Source organism: Lagopus muta, chromosome Z, assembly GCF_023343835.1.
Source record: "Lagopus muta isolate bLagMut1 chromosome Z, bLagMut1 primary, whole genome shotgun sequence".
Taxonomy (NCBI): Eukaryota; Metazoa; Chordata; class Aves; order Galliformes; family Phasianidae; genus Lagopus; species Lagopus muta.
Window position 1 is genome coordinate 63,207,497 of NC_064472.1, and position 15,899 is coordinate 63,223,395.

Below are 15,899 nucleotides of genomic sequence, written 5' to 3' on the forward strand. Positions count from 1 at the left end.
AAAAAGAACCTAAGAATTCTCCTTGCCTATAAAATCCAGAGAAAATGCTCATTTCTTTGTGACAGTAGGAAATGTTTATATCTAATGGGCAAGTCATGTAGGGTCCTGCATGTCAACTTCTTCAGGAAAACACAAGGTTTCTTCACAAAACAGCTCTCTGCAGCCTCAGTAACTGTAAACAGACTGACAATCTGTGTTTCCTCAGCAGCTTGTTTTGTGCTGCATCTCACGACTGACTGCCTTTAGAAAGCTACTGCACATCATGTAGCAAAAGTATGTGTATTCCTAGCATTAAAAAAAACAGAGTGCTTGCACTCCTGTCCCAAGTATTCTCAGTAATCTTGTAAACTCATAATCTGAGTTCCTTATATTTATATAGGTTGGAGTTCTCACCATTGATACAGAAAATATATTATTTGCTTAACAGAAATTAAGAGACACGAGATTCTCAAAAGGCTCAAAATACTTTTTTCCTTCTTTACTTTCTGATATTTCTTTCATGATATGCCCAGTATTTATGTAGACTTTTAATCCCTTGCTCTACAGAGACGGTTCATGAAAAAAATTCTTTTATGCATAAATGTTCTGTATTTAAATATTCAGGGGCCATCACCTCTCTCTAGACTGCATAAAATTACTTCTTAGTAACAGCAGTAGTAGCTTCCATTTCAGTCTGCACTGTTGCTGGCCTTGGGACAATTAATTTCAACAGAGGTCTGGGAGCACAGACTGAGCTCCTCAGTTCTGCTTGGGCGGTTGCCATTAAATACCTCCTGGAAATCAGGTAAGCACCTCAGGATCATGTGAAAATAGATACAAAAGAAAGCAAAGCTACAGAAACATTTTGCATGGCCATTAAACAATCTCTCTCTCAGCAGGACTGAATGGAGTGACAACACTGCCGTTATACAGCAACAAAGTAAAATTCTTATGAAGAAAGTAAACATGTAGGAAATAACTTTCTAATTCCTACACTTAGTAGCTGTCATTTAAACCTAGCCCAAATAATTTTCAACATAAAACTCTAGAATTTGTTCCAAAATACCTGTCTTTTATTTCTCTTACTGTACATACAGTATTTTTCAAAATATTTTAAAAGCTGCAGAAAGTGATACAGCCTAAAATGCATTGTCTGGTGAGATCATACAGGGTATAATATTGGTCACAGATCAGACCTTCACGTATTCCTTGGTTCCATTTGTATTCATACTGAGGAAGATGAAGTAGAAAGTGTTTCTCGAACTTCCTTTTCCCCACATACTATTCACCAACTAAGTTATCTGCTGCAGTACTTTACACCTTCCTGGCTCATCGTCACTTCCGGGCTACTAAAAAAGGCTGGTTAAATCTCAAGGAAACCATTCTTAACTCCTCTTCTAGTATCTGCTAACAAAAATGATTAAAAGGAGCTGATTTTTTCAAGAAATGTATTCGTGCATACACACATGTAAACTCACAGGCAACATAAGTTTCTAGAACAAGGCATTTCTATCTAGTATCCTCCAAGGAGATGGTCCATGGCATACACCCGTGTGCAGACTCTAGAAGTCTTTAAAAAAATGATCAAACTGTGAAGGAATCGTAAACAATAACAGAAACAGCCAAAGAATTTCATTCTGTTATGTTAGCAAACCTGTTTGCCTGGATGTCAGTAGCATGAATTAATGTGGTGCCCAGAGCTGCCAGTTATACTCATCTATGCTCTCAGTTCAGTCAGTTGTAGGAGATAATCTACACAGTGTATGCTTCTGAAAACTATGTGGCCTAAAAGAGTTATTTGCTCTGCATGCCCCATGGCTGACAAAGTCCCGAAGCACTCTGCTTTCAGACACTCGGGCTCCTACAAAGAGATAGCCCAAGCATAATCTCATATGCAGACTCTCAAAGTTCTTGAACAATATGTTTATAATAAGAAATGCTGTTCCTCACTCTGAATTTTTCTGCTTTTCTGAACTGAGAGTAAACTATAAAAAGGGAAACTAAGAACTACAGTGGAGACAGAATGAAAGTGAAGAATTCTGATACACGTTTTTTTTATGTCTACGCCTTTTATATCTAAAAGCAGGCAGTAAGCACCTCTTCAGAACAACTAGAAAACCTGTTTTATGAAACCCATGTAACAACTGGATGATTTATCTTCATGGAGGGTATGTTAACTGACTCACTCCTACTTGCTGTTTTCATCCTCGCCCAGGAAATACTTCTGACCAAAAGTTTCATCAAAACCTTCTCATAAATCTGGGCTTTCACACATAAACTGTACTGTCAAAAGTCTTCAAACTGATATGCAGTAAAGCAAAAAACTTTTGGTAATTTATAGAACCCTTAAGTATTATCAGCTGGGAGCCCTCCACCTCAAAGAAAACCAAACAAGTAACAGCTTGAGAGTTATATGGTGGTGATGGACTGAGCAGCATCTGTCCAAAACAAGGGTACTTGAGCTCAAGAGGAGCACAGTACCTTGAAACAGCCCTACCAGTTTCTATGGCAAGAAAGATGTCTGTCTTTTGGATACCTATGACAGAATTCGTATCTTCCTTAAGTCAGTGCCTATATTCTGCAATTGTTAGAGAGAGGAAGGTGTCTTACAATCTCCAGAGGAAAAGTCAGCATGCCTAATTTTAGACCATTCTGATGGACAGAAACTCCTTCTTACTTGACTATGAATTACACTGGAAGGGGTGCTTCACCAGCTGTCTACAGCTTGTTTCATAGATAGGTTCTTCAGATAAAAGTGAGCCTTACCGTAGTATTTTTTTCTCTCATCTTGTCACTATAACCTACAGGCACTTAAAGAAACTCATGAAACAACCTTTCTTTCATTATGGGCCTCTTAGCATTCAGGATGTTGCCTCTAATCTACCATGTTAGCAGATGATAGAAAATCTGTAATCATATGCGGATAAAAGTCACAATGTTGAGAGATACATTGGTACTGAACACAATACCTCTTTATAACACCTTGGTGTAGTATGGGAGTGTTTGCTGAAAACCTGTCAATTTATAAGACTAACAGTCTTGGTTGTTTCTTCTACAAGAAACAGAAATCTTCAGAGACAATACATAGAGAAAACTCACAGTTAAACATTTCTCTTGACCCAGTTCCATAAGCAGAAACAGCACTGCAGAAGGCATCAGATAATAATGAAGGGGGAAGAACCACCTCTGTGTTACTGTGTCTGCTTTTTGCACCAGTAGTGTCTTTGTTTTTAGTGCTTGTATCTTTGAGCACAGTGCAAACAGAAAGTTTTCTTTGTTTGTCTAGCAATAGAAAGCCTAGATATGTGCTTGGTTCATATAATTATGTTATTAGATAGGATGCAGACATGCGGATAATGTCTTTTCTGCCTCTATTGGTTTCTCATTCTTCATGATATCAGTTCCAAAATCAAGCAAGGGTCTTTTCAACTGGCCGGAAAACCAAATCCTTAACTGAATCCATTACTCAGTTTTATATTTTGGATTATTAAAAGTTAAGATTTTAAAGAACAGTCTGGAGTTGGCTCGCCCTGTGAATCCACTAACAAGCTGAGAAACTGGTGAATTAGAGGGGAACATGTCTAGCTGGTTTTCCTGAGGACATGCTTCCAGAGGCAGACAGAAGCCTCCATGGGAGAACAGGTCAACCAAATAGGACTAACAATTTTTATTATTACTTTTTTAATGCTTATAAGCACTTATTTGTTAATAATGTGCAATAAAAATGAAGACTTGTGGAAAAGTAAAGGAATGTGCAACCTTCTGTCATTACCACAGATTTACAGTTACACACAAAAAAATTTAATTGCAGATTACTCCTGGAGTCCTATAATTTCCTCTTTTCAGTTAACCATATAAACTAGTTGAGAACATATATTTGAGAGTAACTACGGTGCCTTTCAAAAGCAGAGAAACTGCTCCTAATTAGCACGCAACCCATTTTCTTGAGGTGATTTCAGAATCAGAGTTCCTTCTCTTAGTGAAAGAATGAGACATATGACACATCTGAGTATTTCATCCTAGCTGAATGATTTTCATCCAAAATCAGGATTGCTCCAACACAGTCTTTCTCAAAAGGTCACAAAGCAGTCCCATTCCTGGAAAATTAATTTATCCTAAACAGCTGATTTAACAAATTTGACACGTCTGACAAACAGCTGCCTCCTTTGTGGGTGAAGAGAGAGCTCCGAAACTTCAGATTTTGTTTACCTCAGAGTAAGTCTTTGGGGCAGTATATTTTCATTTACTAACATTTTTTAACATGGAGATTACATTCTGAGGCTCTATCCACTGCAACTTAACAACAGTTTGCATGATGAAAGTTATTATTTCTGTACTAGTTTTCACCTGAAGCATATTTATATTTGAAAGTGTACAAAGGTTTGTATACATAATAAATACATGACAATGAAACAGAAGTAATTTCAGCTGCTACAGAAACATGGTTACCACAGAAAACAGAACACAGAAAATGGAACACAGAAGTTTTCTGGACCCTTGAGACAAAAACACTGTGTCACTGATTTTTACTGGACTAGGCAGTATGGAAGGAAATATTCAACATAGTGTTTCAGGATGCAACACCGCTGGTCTTGAAAAGTAATGCAGGAATTCTCACTGACAGGCAAAGCTTAAATTTTATCTCATTTTGAAGGCAAGTACATAATTCATGCCTCTTTCAGTCAAAAAGACTAGCTCCAAGTGCTGACCCACCAAAGTCTTTTTTTCTAGTGCTAGTTTGAGGGTTGTAACCAAATACTTGTGACCATAATATATGATGAAACCTATAATCAAACTACTTTGTTTGAAAATTCTGATAGGATGAAGGTGTGCACCTGCAAATCCTGATGAAAGATAGCTTTACTGAAGACCTTGTCTCAGGAAATCTTCATTCTCTTCCTGTCTCCAAAACAAACTCTTACTAAGAACCTGAATAGATCATCTTAGTTTTGCTTTATTTGCTTTCTTGTAAAGTGCCATAATATTTCCCAGTAACACAGGATAGTGGCTATAAAAGAATGATTTTTAGAGAAGAGTCTGTTCTACAAAATATTTTAAACGAGTTAAAATTTTTTGGTTCAATTTCTGTGCCTACAGTTTTCATTTTTACTAGAATTTTAATTTACAAATATCGTTTTCTTTTGTTAGTCCTATTTGCTTCTATTCATAACCTGCAGAACTTTTACTTCTTAAAGACTTTAATTTTTTTTCTTTTTCACAAAAAAACACTGAAAATCACAGAACAGCCACTACCATATACAGTGTGTTTAGATACTACAATAGCAACTATTAAAAAGTAAAGAGATGAAAAAAGATAAGCACCATTTCATAGAATAGCAGCATTTACATAACTGGGGTCAACTTGCAGTTTACACTTAATTACCAACATCTCATTTTTGGGTGCAACCTTTAAAGGAAACTGGCTAATTTGAAACTGGATATAGGATATTGATAACAATATGGTATACTTGCATGCTTACAAGTTTGTTCCACTACTTTGTCAGGAATACTCGCATTTTCACAAACTTTCATAAGTAACTTTCTCTTACTAGGAGCAATCTGACACAGCCTTTACCACCAATGTATTATTATATTCTGCTACAGTAAAACAAATTAAATCCCTTTGTGCTCTTTTTGTACTTTCTTCCAAGGAAATACATGGAATTGACTTCCTTTTATATTGTGAATAACAGCACACACAGTATCATTAACAAAAAGATATATTTCTGTTCACATAAAAATGAAGTAGGGTCCTTTTAGCACAAACTTATATTAAGAACTTTGTTTCTTTTCTCCAATATTTTCTTTTCACCATCAACAATACAGTGTTACTCTTCTGATATTCTTTTTCACATAAATATTGGATGGGAAAACGGTCAGTTGTTCTTAGAAAATTCAGACACACAGCACTGATTGCATCTTTGTTAGCTATCAGCAGAATACAGAGGAAAATATTAAGCCTATCATAGGTTTATCTGTGTTTTTTCATTGTCTTATTTTAATAATTATTTTATCTCCACATGTTTACTGTTTCGTGTAATGTAGAATAATTTACACGAAAAAATGTTACTATAAAACATTCATACTTACTATAATGAATTGTTTTCAATTATAAATGCATGCGAGGCTTTGTCTGGCATGACTGGACACTTAGTTCTCAAACAACAACCCTAAATTTCACAATAAAGTGTTTGAAACACAAGTTAAATAATTCTGGTTATGCAGGAGTTTAAGGATCTTTTATTCTGTGGCACTAATTAAACAAGAATTTCTCTCCCTAAGCTACCCAAAGTAGTAAAGACACAACTGTCAACACAAAGGAAAGTGCAAGCGTGGTCTAGTGACTGTCATGACACATTAGACTGCCAACAGCCTCCCAAGAACTCAGTAGCACTGACTGCTCATCACTGAGATAAGAGTTACTCAAGGTTTTACAGGGGAATGGTCTTCCTGCTTTACTAGACAGCACTTTTCCCTACCACATAAAGATTGAACCAGTAGCTGCCAGATTTTTTTAAGAGACAGTGTTCTGAATAAAACTTGGCATGATCTGATACCTGATGTTTGTGTAGACTCATGAAGTTACAAAGGAATTTTAAAACATTCCTCGTAATAGACATAGACAAGCTTTCCCAAGTCCATTTTGAAGATATCCAAATTATTCTTTGGTTAACTGTTCTTTAGATCCTACTGTACAATATGTGCAATGTGTGTATACTTAGCCACAATTACTACAGATCAGCCTGAAAGTATGCTCTGTTTGCTGCTGGATGACATGCTTCAAATTTCTTATGTCTTACAGCAAATAAAACACTAATATTCCAAAAACAAATACTCTGGAGAAAAACATATCATGTGAATTCTATAATACATGTTCTCATATCTATTCCACATGCTACAGATAGACAAACTTTACAGAAATGTATTTACCTCAGGATATTTGCAGTAGCTTTCCTTTCTTGTGGTAGAAGATCAGGGTCTCTCAAAACTTCTTCCAGCAAATTTAACACATTCATTTTCAACTCATTGTTTAGTTCAAAATCCTACAAAGGAAAACAATTATATTTGCTTTTTCTTCAGTTAGCTATTTTAATCAATTAACTGAAAGGATACAGTTCCATGAGTTTTTCCCATTTCTTTTTGTGCACTATTAGCGATGAACACCTAAGTAAACTTTGACAGCTGCTGAAAAGAACAGGATGCAAAAGTGGGAACCTGGAAGACTATAATTTATCTACTCTTCTGTCTGCTGATCCATTGTCGAGCCAAATGACTTCATCTTTCTGTTACAGATTATGCCTCATCATCTCTTAACCTACAATGACTAAAAAAGGGGAAAAACAATTTAGTTCCAATACTGAGATCACTATCTTGCAAGGGTGGACACTGTTTTTTTCTCCACTGTTTTACTGAGTTTCTCTATTTTCCTTTCTCAACCCCTGTATTTCTTCTTCGATACTCGTCTCTTAGGAATGATCTGCTTTTTGTTTGACACAGTGACGTATTCAATCGATACTGTCTTGATAAATCAGATCAGCTGTCTGGCACTACATTTAATTTAACAGCATTTTAATTATTTTTAAGGCAGACTAATATCCTACAAGGGACCACAGTTGAAGAACAGAAACACACAACTCCAATTATCTTGACACTTCATATAGCACAATACCAAAGAACAGAATAATGTACAAATCTTAAGGTAGGAAGGGACAGGTAGGTCATGCAATAGACTTCAAAAATGCTTGTATTAAGCTAAAAGCTAACATTTGGATAAGAAAACTGAATGTTGGACAAGTATCTCAAGGATAAGTACAAACAGTTCCAGGTACTGCACTGTATTTGTTCTATAATTTTTTTGTTTGTTTTTGTTTTTAACCACAGTCCAAAATGTCTGCTTTAGAAACTATTTTAGCTTGTTTGGCAAAGAATATTTATTTATTTATTTGGGGTACAGAAATGCGACTATTTAGTGAAAGCATAAGGAATGTAACTGAACTACAAGAGAGTAGTGTTTGCTCCAGTGACTTTTAATAGAAAACCATTTGGAATATGAAGTTATCAAAATTCAGCTAGAAGAGAAATCTGGAAAAAAAATCTGCACAAGACTAAGTTAATCAGTATAATTAATATTAGTGTTAGAACCATAGAATCACAGAATGGTAAGGGCTGAAAGGGACCTTTAAGATCACTTAGTTCCAATCCCCTGCTATAGGCAGGGGCACCTCCCTCTAGACAGGTTGCTCAAAGCTCCCTCCAGCCTGGCCTTGAATGCTTCCAGGGAGGGGGCATCCACAGCCTCTCTGGGCAACCTGTTCCAGTGTCTCACCACCCTCACAGTAAAGAATTTCTTCCTTATATCTAGTCTAAATCTTCGCTCTTCCAGTTTAAAGTAATTTCTCCTCATCCTCAACCCTTTATAAGGGCTACATGCCCCTGTAAAAAGTCCTTCCCCAGCTTTCCTACAGGTACTGGAAAGCTGCTATAAGGTACTCCCTGGAGTCTTCCCTTTTCTGGGCTGAAGTGCCCCAGCTCTCTCAGCCTGTCTTTGTAAGGGAGGTGCTACAGCCCTCTGATCATCTTTGTGGCCCTCCTCTGGACCCACTCCGACAGCTCCATGCTCTTCTTGTGTTGGGGCCCCAGAACTGGACACAGTACTTCAGCTGGAGTCTCACGAGAGCAGAACGGAGGGGCAGAATCATCTCCATTGACCTGCTAGTCAGCATGTCGTCTCCTCAGTAGCTCAATGGTTTGTGCTCTTGCTAGTCAATGCAAAATGACTGGGTTTTTGCATAAGAGACAGTCTTTCCCATAGGACAGAGAAAGCCCTCTATTAATGTTGTTTCAACAGGCACTGTCTTACAGCCCCAAATTTCAGCATTGTTTTTTTGTTGTTGTCGTTGTTTTTGTTGTTGCTGTTTTTTTTTTGTGCTTGGATTTTTTTTTTTTTAATTACAATGCATGATCTGCTTCTATTATATTGTGAGAAGAAAAGAACACTGAAGAAATATGGAATTCAAAATAAAATTGTAGAGATAATCTATTTTCCAGCTAATATCAGGGATCTATGGATTCCTAAGACGTTACAGGTGTAAAGAAAGCCTAAGGAATCTAGGGAAATCACAAATCATTTAATGCACTTAAATTCTTGTAGAAAGTTTGTCCAAATTATAGAAACGCACCATAAAACTATCAATTCCAAGAAACATTTGTAGATAAGTAACTAGATCTACCTCTATTATGGACATTATACATGAACATACACTTAGATATTACACTTATTTATAGTATTGGTATGTAAAGGTCAAAATGCTAACATGGGTAGGTCTAGACATACTGTGTATTTGTATGCAATTTCTCTACGTATAGCTTTAGATTAATCTTGTGACATTTTTAATCCGTTGTTATCTCCTGTTTATATATTTTCTTAATTCTTCAGCACTTCTAACCCGACAGTATCCCACCATGCCAGCACTAGGAGGAGTAGCAAAAAAAATGCCACCAAATTCAGCACAAGGCAGACTGAAGCACCCACCAGGCCTGGCAGAAGCAATCCCTCATTTCTGCTAAGTAGAAGTACAGGCTGGCAAGCAGAACTAAAGCTGCAACACTGGCTTACATTTAAACAGCTGCTCAGAATTTGTAGCAGACCAGCATTCAAAGAGACTTTCAAGTGGAATTTCTATATTTCAGAAGAAATGCAGTCAGTCGGACAAGAGCTGCTCTAGTTTTGAGCTTTCCATCTGGTGTACTTCAGTTTGACAGTGACTGAATTGTGACTGAATTCTTTATGGAACGGTACATAACTCTAATGTATTTTAGAGTCCACATTAGCCTAAAGTTTTGTTAGTTTTATTCCGATTTACAGTTGGCTTAAGCAGAGAAATTAACTAAGATTTCCTGGAATAAATTCAATTTTTATTTGTAAGTCCATTATTGTCTTTAGGGCGAAAAGGTGCAGCTTTGTATTTAATATTTACAGAACAAAATCACTTGTGAAAATATATTAAAATATTATACACATATATAAATATATATATACATATATATATTATATACATATATATACATAAAAAACAGCTGATGATTTAAGCAGGAGGGCTGCCATGGAGTCACAAAGGATAAGAATAGGATGTATGAAGTTCTCAGCTCTTAAAATGCACAGTGGTCACCATCACTTATTTAATTCACAGCAGTAGAGCAGTGCAGCAAGAGGTAACACACTGATGTTCTACCTACTGCTGAGCAGTGCTGCACAGAGCCAAGGACTTTTCAGCTTCTGACACTGCTCTGCCAGGGAGGAGCTGGGAGCTAACAAGGAGCTGGGAGGGAAAAAACCAGCACAGTTGACCCAAGTGGCCAAGGGGATGTCACATACCATGTGGTGTCATACAGAACGATAGACTGGGGGAGCTGGCCAGGTGCTGTCATTGCTAGGGAACTGGTTACGCATCACTGAGCAGGTGCTGTGCGACCCTCTTTGTTTTGGCTCACAAGTTTGTTAATTTTGGACTGAAAGAGAACTGGGTGGGAGTAAGAGAGCAACTGTGGTGCTTACCTGCTTATCAGGGTTAAACATCATCTCTTTTATAGCTGAAGAGTACCAAGTTCAGCATGATTACATTTTAAGTAAATTCATAACCAGCCTGTTGATCAGTGCCACCCACAAGACTAGATGGTACTGTTTTCTTCAGAAAGTACATACAAATTCCCTTGCCAGGAGCAGCCAGAAAAGCTGTGCTGCAGTATGAAAGTGCTTTAGAAGCAACCTATCCAGCTGAGTGAAAAATCAAAAAAAGAAGGGATGTTGGATTTAGAATCACTGCCCAGAAGTCAAAAGACTGTGACAGTGGCAGCAGAAAGCAAGAAAAACAACTAGATGTGCCAGTGAGGTTTAACAAGAAATATGTAGATTTATTACAGGTGGTAGTTATATAATTTCTAAGTTTTGTCACGGGAAACTCCCAAAACATTTCCTCCTCCCTTTCTTTAAATTTTCTTAAGTGAGAGGAAACATTCTCCATTTAAACAATGTCAGGAAACATTGAATAACCCAGGCAAACAAAAGGGAGCTAAAACGTGAGAACATAATTTATTTGGAAAATATTTGAGTACATCACAGAATCACAGAATGGTTGAGGTTAGAATGGACATTAAAGATTACCTAGTTCCCATCTCCTGCTTTGGGCAGGGCTGCCCAGCAGATGAGACTGCCCAGAACCCCATCCAACCTGGCCTGGAGCACCTACAGGGAGGGGGCATTCACAACTTCTCTGGGCAGCTGTGCCAGGGCCTCAGCACCCTCCGAGTAAAGAATTTCTGCTTAACATCTACCCTAAATCTCCACTCTTTTCAGTTTAAAGCCATTCTACCTTATCCTGCCCTTTTCAGACAGTGTAAAAACTTAGTCTCCCTCCTGCATTTAAGCTCACCCCAAGTAGTGGAGGACTGTGTTCCCCCAGAGCTCCAGAACTTTCTTTTCTCCAGGCCAAAGACCACCAGTTCCCTCAGCCTGTACCTCATTAGAGAGGTGCTCCAACCCTCTGTCCCTCCTTTTAACCATGGCCCTCCTTTTGACCTCCTCCAACAGCTCCACATCTTTATTGAGCTGGGGAGCCCCAGGCCTATATACAGTACTCCAGATGGGGTCCCATGAGACCTGAGCAGAATTAGACAATCACCTCCTTTTCCCTGCTGGCCACTTTTCTGTTGATGCAGCGCAGGATACAGCTAGTCTTTAGGGCTGCAATACACACTGATGGATCATATCCAACTTTTTGCCCACCAGAATCTCCAGGTCTTTCTCAGCTGGGCTACCTTCCATGAATTCTTCTCCCAGTCCATACAAATAACTAGAATTGCCCCAACCCAAGGGCAACACCTTACAGTTGGCCTTCCTTGGACTTCCACCACATCTGTGGGCAACCTGTTCCAGTGCCTCCCAATCCCATTATGTAAGACCTCTTCCTTATATCCAACCTAAATCTGCCCTATCTGCCCAATTGCGTTTGAAACCTTTTCCCCTTGCCCTATCACAACAGACCCTGCTAAGTCTGCCCCCTTCTTTCTTGTAGCTCCCCTTTAGATACAGAAAGGTTACTCTCTGGTCTCCCCAGAGCATTCTCTTCTCCAGGCTGTACAACTCCAGCTCTCTCAACTTGACCTCATAGTGGAGGTGCTGCATATCTTGAACCATTTTTGTGGCACTCCTCTGGACATGCTCCAACGAGTGTATGTCTTTCCTACGCTAAGGGCTCTACATCTGGATGCAGTACTCCAGGTAAGACCACACCAGTGCAGAGTAGAGGGACAGGTTTTCTTCCCTTGACCCGTTGCCTATGCTTCTTTTGATGCAGTCCAGGATAGAGCTGGGCCATGAGGGCAGGTTCTCATCTGCCCATTTCTCAAGCCAGGGTCATCTGGATGGTATCTCTTCCTTCCACTGTATCTACTGCGCCATTCAGCTTGGTGTCATCAGCAAACTTGCTGAGAGTACCTTCACTCCCATTCTCTATATCATTGATAAAGATGCTGAAGAACACCAGTCCCAAGATATACCCCTATGGTACATCACTTGTGACCAGCCTCCAACTGGACACAGAGCCACTGACTACAACCCTCAAATCATCTCTCTCCAGGGCAGAGAAAAGGATGTGTTATAGGACCACGTCAATGGCCTAGCAGGTCCATCAGTTACCTCTTCTTTGTCCACCAATGCCATCACTCCACAGTAAAATGCCGATCAATTGGTTAGGCAAGGGAATTGTACAAGGAGTAATCATGAAGAACCTGCTGAGATCTTCAAAAATCTCCAACTTCAACAGACCAATACGTGCTACCTGTAAGAATAATTTCACCTAAGTTCAGCTCTCAAAATGCAGCCAAGTTCAAATTTTCAGGTGTCTGCTTAGAAAGCAAGAAAAAAACAAACTAGCAGAAAACAACTATTGAGAGACTGGCTTCAGAGTTCTGATTGCCATGTGAAGAGGAGTAAGAGGAGTACATGATAAATGTAATATTAATGCCTTGTGACAGACTTTGCCGAATACATTTGGACCAATTTTATTAGTTTCTCTCTATTGCTCTAAGGAAACGGGAAAATTGCTCAAAAAGATGTGGCAGGCACACTTGGCTGACCAGCAGCAGCACTCCCAAAGCCTGCATGGCTCTGCATCATTACAAATGCACAGAAAACTAATCCTCTGACCAAGTACATATCTGAAACTGGAAGCCTTTTTTCAAGCACGGAAGGAAGGAAGCTGACTTCTTTCTAAATCCAGATTCCCAGCACCAGCATATATAACTGATGGTGTTCTCCAGATGTAGTTTATATTATCACTACAAGCAAGAAGAATCAATGCACTGAAGTCTTCTCCTAGCAAATTCTCTTCATCTTTAGAATAACTACACAGTGAAGATCTTTCAGTCTGTAAATGACAAACAAGAAAAACTGAAGAGAGATGTGTTTGAAGGAAACACAGGGAAGCAGAAAAGACAAACGTAGGAAGAACAAGAAATGCTCATGTGGAAGGTTAAGGGAGAAGCATCAAGTAAGAAGATATGTCAGTGAAGACAGAAATTGCTGGGGATATGGCATAATGGCTAGGAAAAAGGAAAATTTTTAGAGATATCTGAAGTGAAAATGCTCTAATGAAGAGCAAAAAAAGTTTAATTAGTGAAGGGACAATAAAAATTTAATGAAGGATTAAAAATATCAGACGTGAAGGGAAAACTACACGTACATCTGGAGTCAGGTTTTGGATGTCTCTATGAGTATTCATACGATGTGGATTTACTGTGTGCAGACTCATTGTCCTTTGCCCCCACTGCCAGCAGCAAACTGAAAATAGCAGACGGGCACAGACATTGAGAAAGACTAGCACTGCTGCTGGCTATAACTGATTACTTTAAAGTGACAGGATAACGAGAAAATCTTGCTAGGAGCCCAACACTGGAGATGTCCAGGAGCAGAAAGAGACCTACTGAAAGACTGTTCACAACGAAATTGGTATATTTTTAAATAGATGGATTTTTCCTTACAATTTTAATATATCTGTTCTTACGCCAAAGTGTAAACAGACAATCACTGCAATGACATCAGCAGGGTAACATCTAATTTACTTCACAGAAGATCAAACTCTATCATAATTAACTGGAATTACTTCAGTAATGCAGAACTCTACAACTTTGTTCTGTTTTGTTTTTTTCATAAAAGCACAACTATCATATGTAATTCTGCTGCATGAAATTTTTATAAATACACTTGCAACAAAATATTTATACATTTGGGAAAAAAAAAAAAACAGATAAAAGATACTAAACCTGGCAGTCAGAAAAATGCCTCACTACATCAATGAACTTCTAGTTCATTTCAGAAAGAAACCAAGGGACAATAGCTTTGTTTTCCAGCTAGTTTCAAGTGCCAAGAAACAATCATCATTTGGGAAGGAGTGCCAGCTCTGGTTCTATAGTATCAGTGTTAGCTTGTCGGTTCAGGTTGAATATAATTAGGATAAAAGTACAAGCTACATTAATACCATGACTGAGTAATTCTCAGCATGTACAACACAAACCTTTCATTATCCAAGAACTGTAAAATCCAGTAGTATAAAGGAACCTTGAAAGAAGAATCTAGCCACTAGGTACTGTCAGATTAAAGTAATCAGGACTGATAGGAAATATGACATCTGTGCTCTAAGTTCTGGGATTTGGTACAAAGCAGAGCTTTGCAGGGAGACCTCAGTGAGGGGGGATCTGTCATGCTCCAGCAGAAGTGAGGGTAGTGCACCTCTAATTAGTTTGACTGATTGCAAGCCTGGCTACTGTTCTGAGGGTGACTCATGCTCCCTAAAGGGTCATGGAATATCAAACCCTTATGCTTCTGCAATAGTTGGACAAAGCACAACAACAGTTAAGGACATTACTACTGAATATGCATGTGTATTCTGCACATGGAGTAAGTTTATGTAAACTTGATTTCTTTACTGAGTGACCAACAGTATGTCTGAACACTATCTCACAGCTCCCTTGTTCTGCTTCTCCTTGTGGCAACCTCTTTTTCCAATTCACAGTTAGTATTTTTACATGTCTACATCAGACAGAACACCAGGAGTATCTTTGTTGTTTCAAGATAGAGACCACAGGTCTTAAGGATTTACTTCACAGGTAGTCGGAATATAGAATATCTTGCTGTAAGAAAATTACAGATTATCATGGAGTTAATGTGGCTACAGTGTGATTTGTTCACAATTCTACAATAAGCTCACTATAACTCTGTCAGCTAAAATATTCATTCCTTTTTGCCTTTAAACAAGACCCAAGTAGGGCTCAGACAAATGAATTTTTATCTTTTTTTGTTATAATGCAAAAATTGGATTGGCCAATTCACATGCAGGATGCACTAAAACTATTGGAGCCTAACCATAACCTACTTTCTTGGATAAACTTCTATATACAGGTGTCTTTCTACTGTATTCCCCAGGCAAGATCAGTAACTACATTTGAAAAACCTTCTCTTGAAAACCCAACACGGCTTAATCAGGCAAGCAAGGGGATGATTTGTTGAAGGTTATTTCACAGTTGGAGAAAGACAGGAGTCAGGCATCAAAAACATGACCTACACTTTCAAAATGCAAGTTTTGGTCTGCTCCCCAGATCCTGTGGTAACTTCATAACTCACTGACACCATCTGGCAGTCATGTTGTTTGTAACAGAGTCAAGATTTTCCAATTCATTCCAGCTGAGATTCTCAAAGAAGCCAGCGGGAACAAGAACCGAACTGTCATTCAAAACTGGGAAGCCTGGAAAAGCCAGCTTTTCTTTCCTCAGCAGCAGATGAAAAATTTTTCTCCTTGGACAAACTCCATTTCCATCTGCTTGCCACAGAAGCAGTATTATTCATTTTGTATGCCGAAGTGTTTAGA

At 38.4% G+C, this 15,899-nt stretch overlaps 1 protein-coding gene across 3 annotated transcripts in view; it reads right to left on the minus strand.

The window, feature by feature from the left end:
* The window catches only part of RASGRF2 (Ras protein specific guanine nucleotide releasing factor 2), a 119,238-nt gene that overhangs the window by 9,965 nt on the left and 93,374 nt on the right, over nt 1-15,899 (minus strand). For all 3 annotated transcript variants that reach the window (XM_048931027.1, XM_048931026.1, XM_048931025.1), the window contains exon 19: nt 6,910-7,022. In XM_048931027.1, the coding sequence (XP_048786984.1) occupies nt 6,910-7,022 (113 nt within the window). The remainder of the gene's footprint in view (nt 1-6,909; nt 7,023-15,899) is intronic.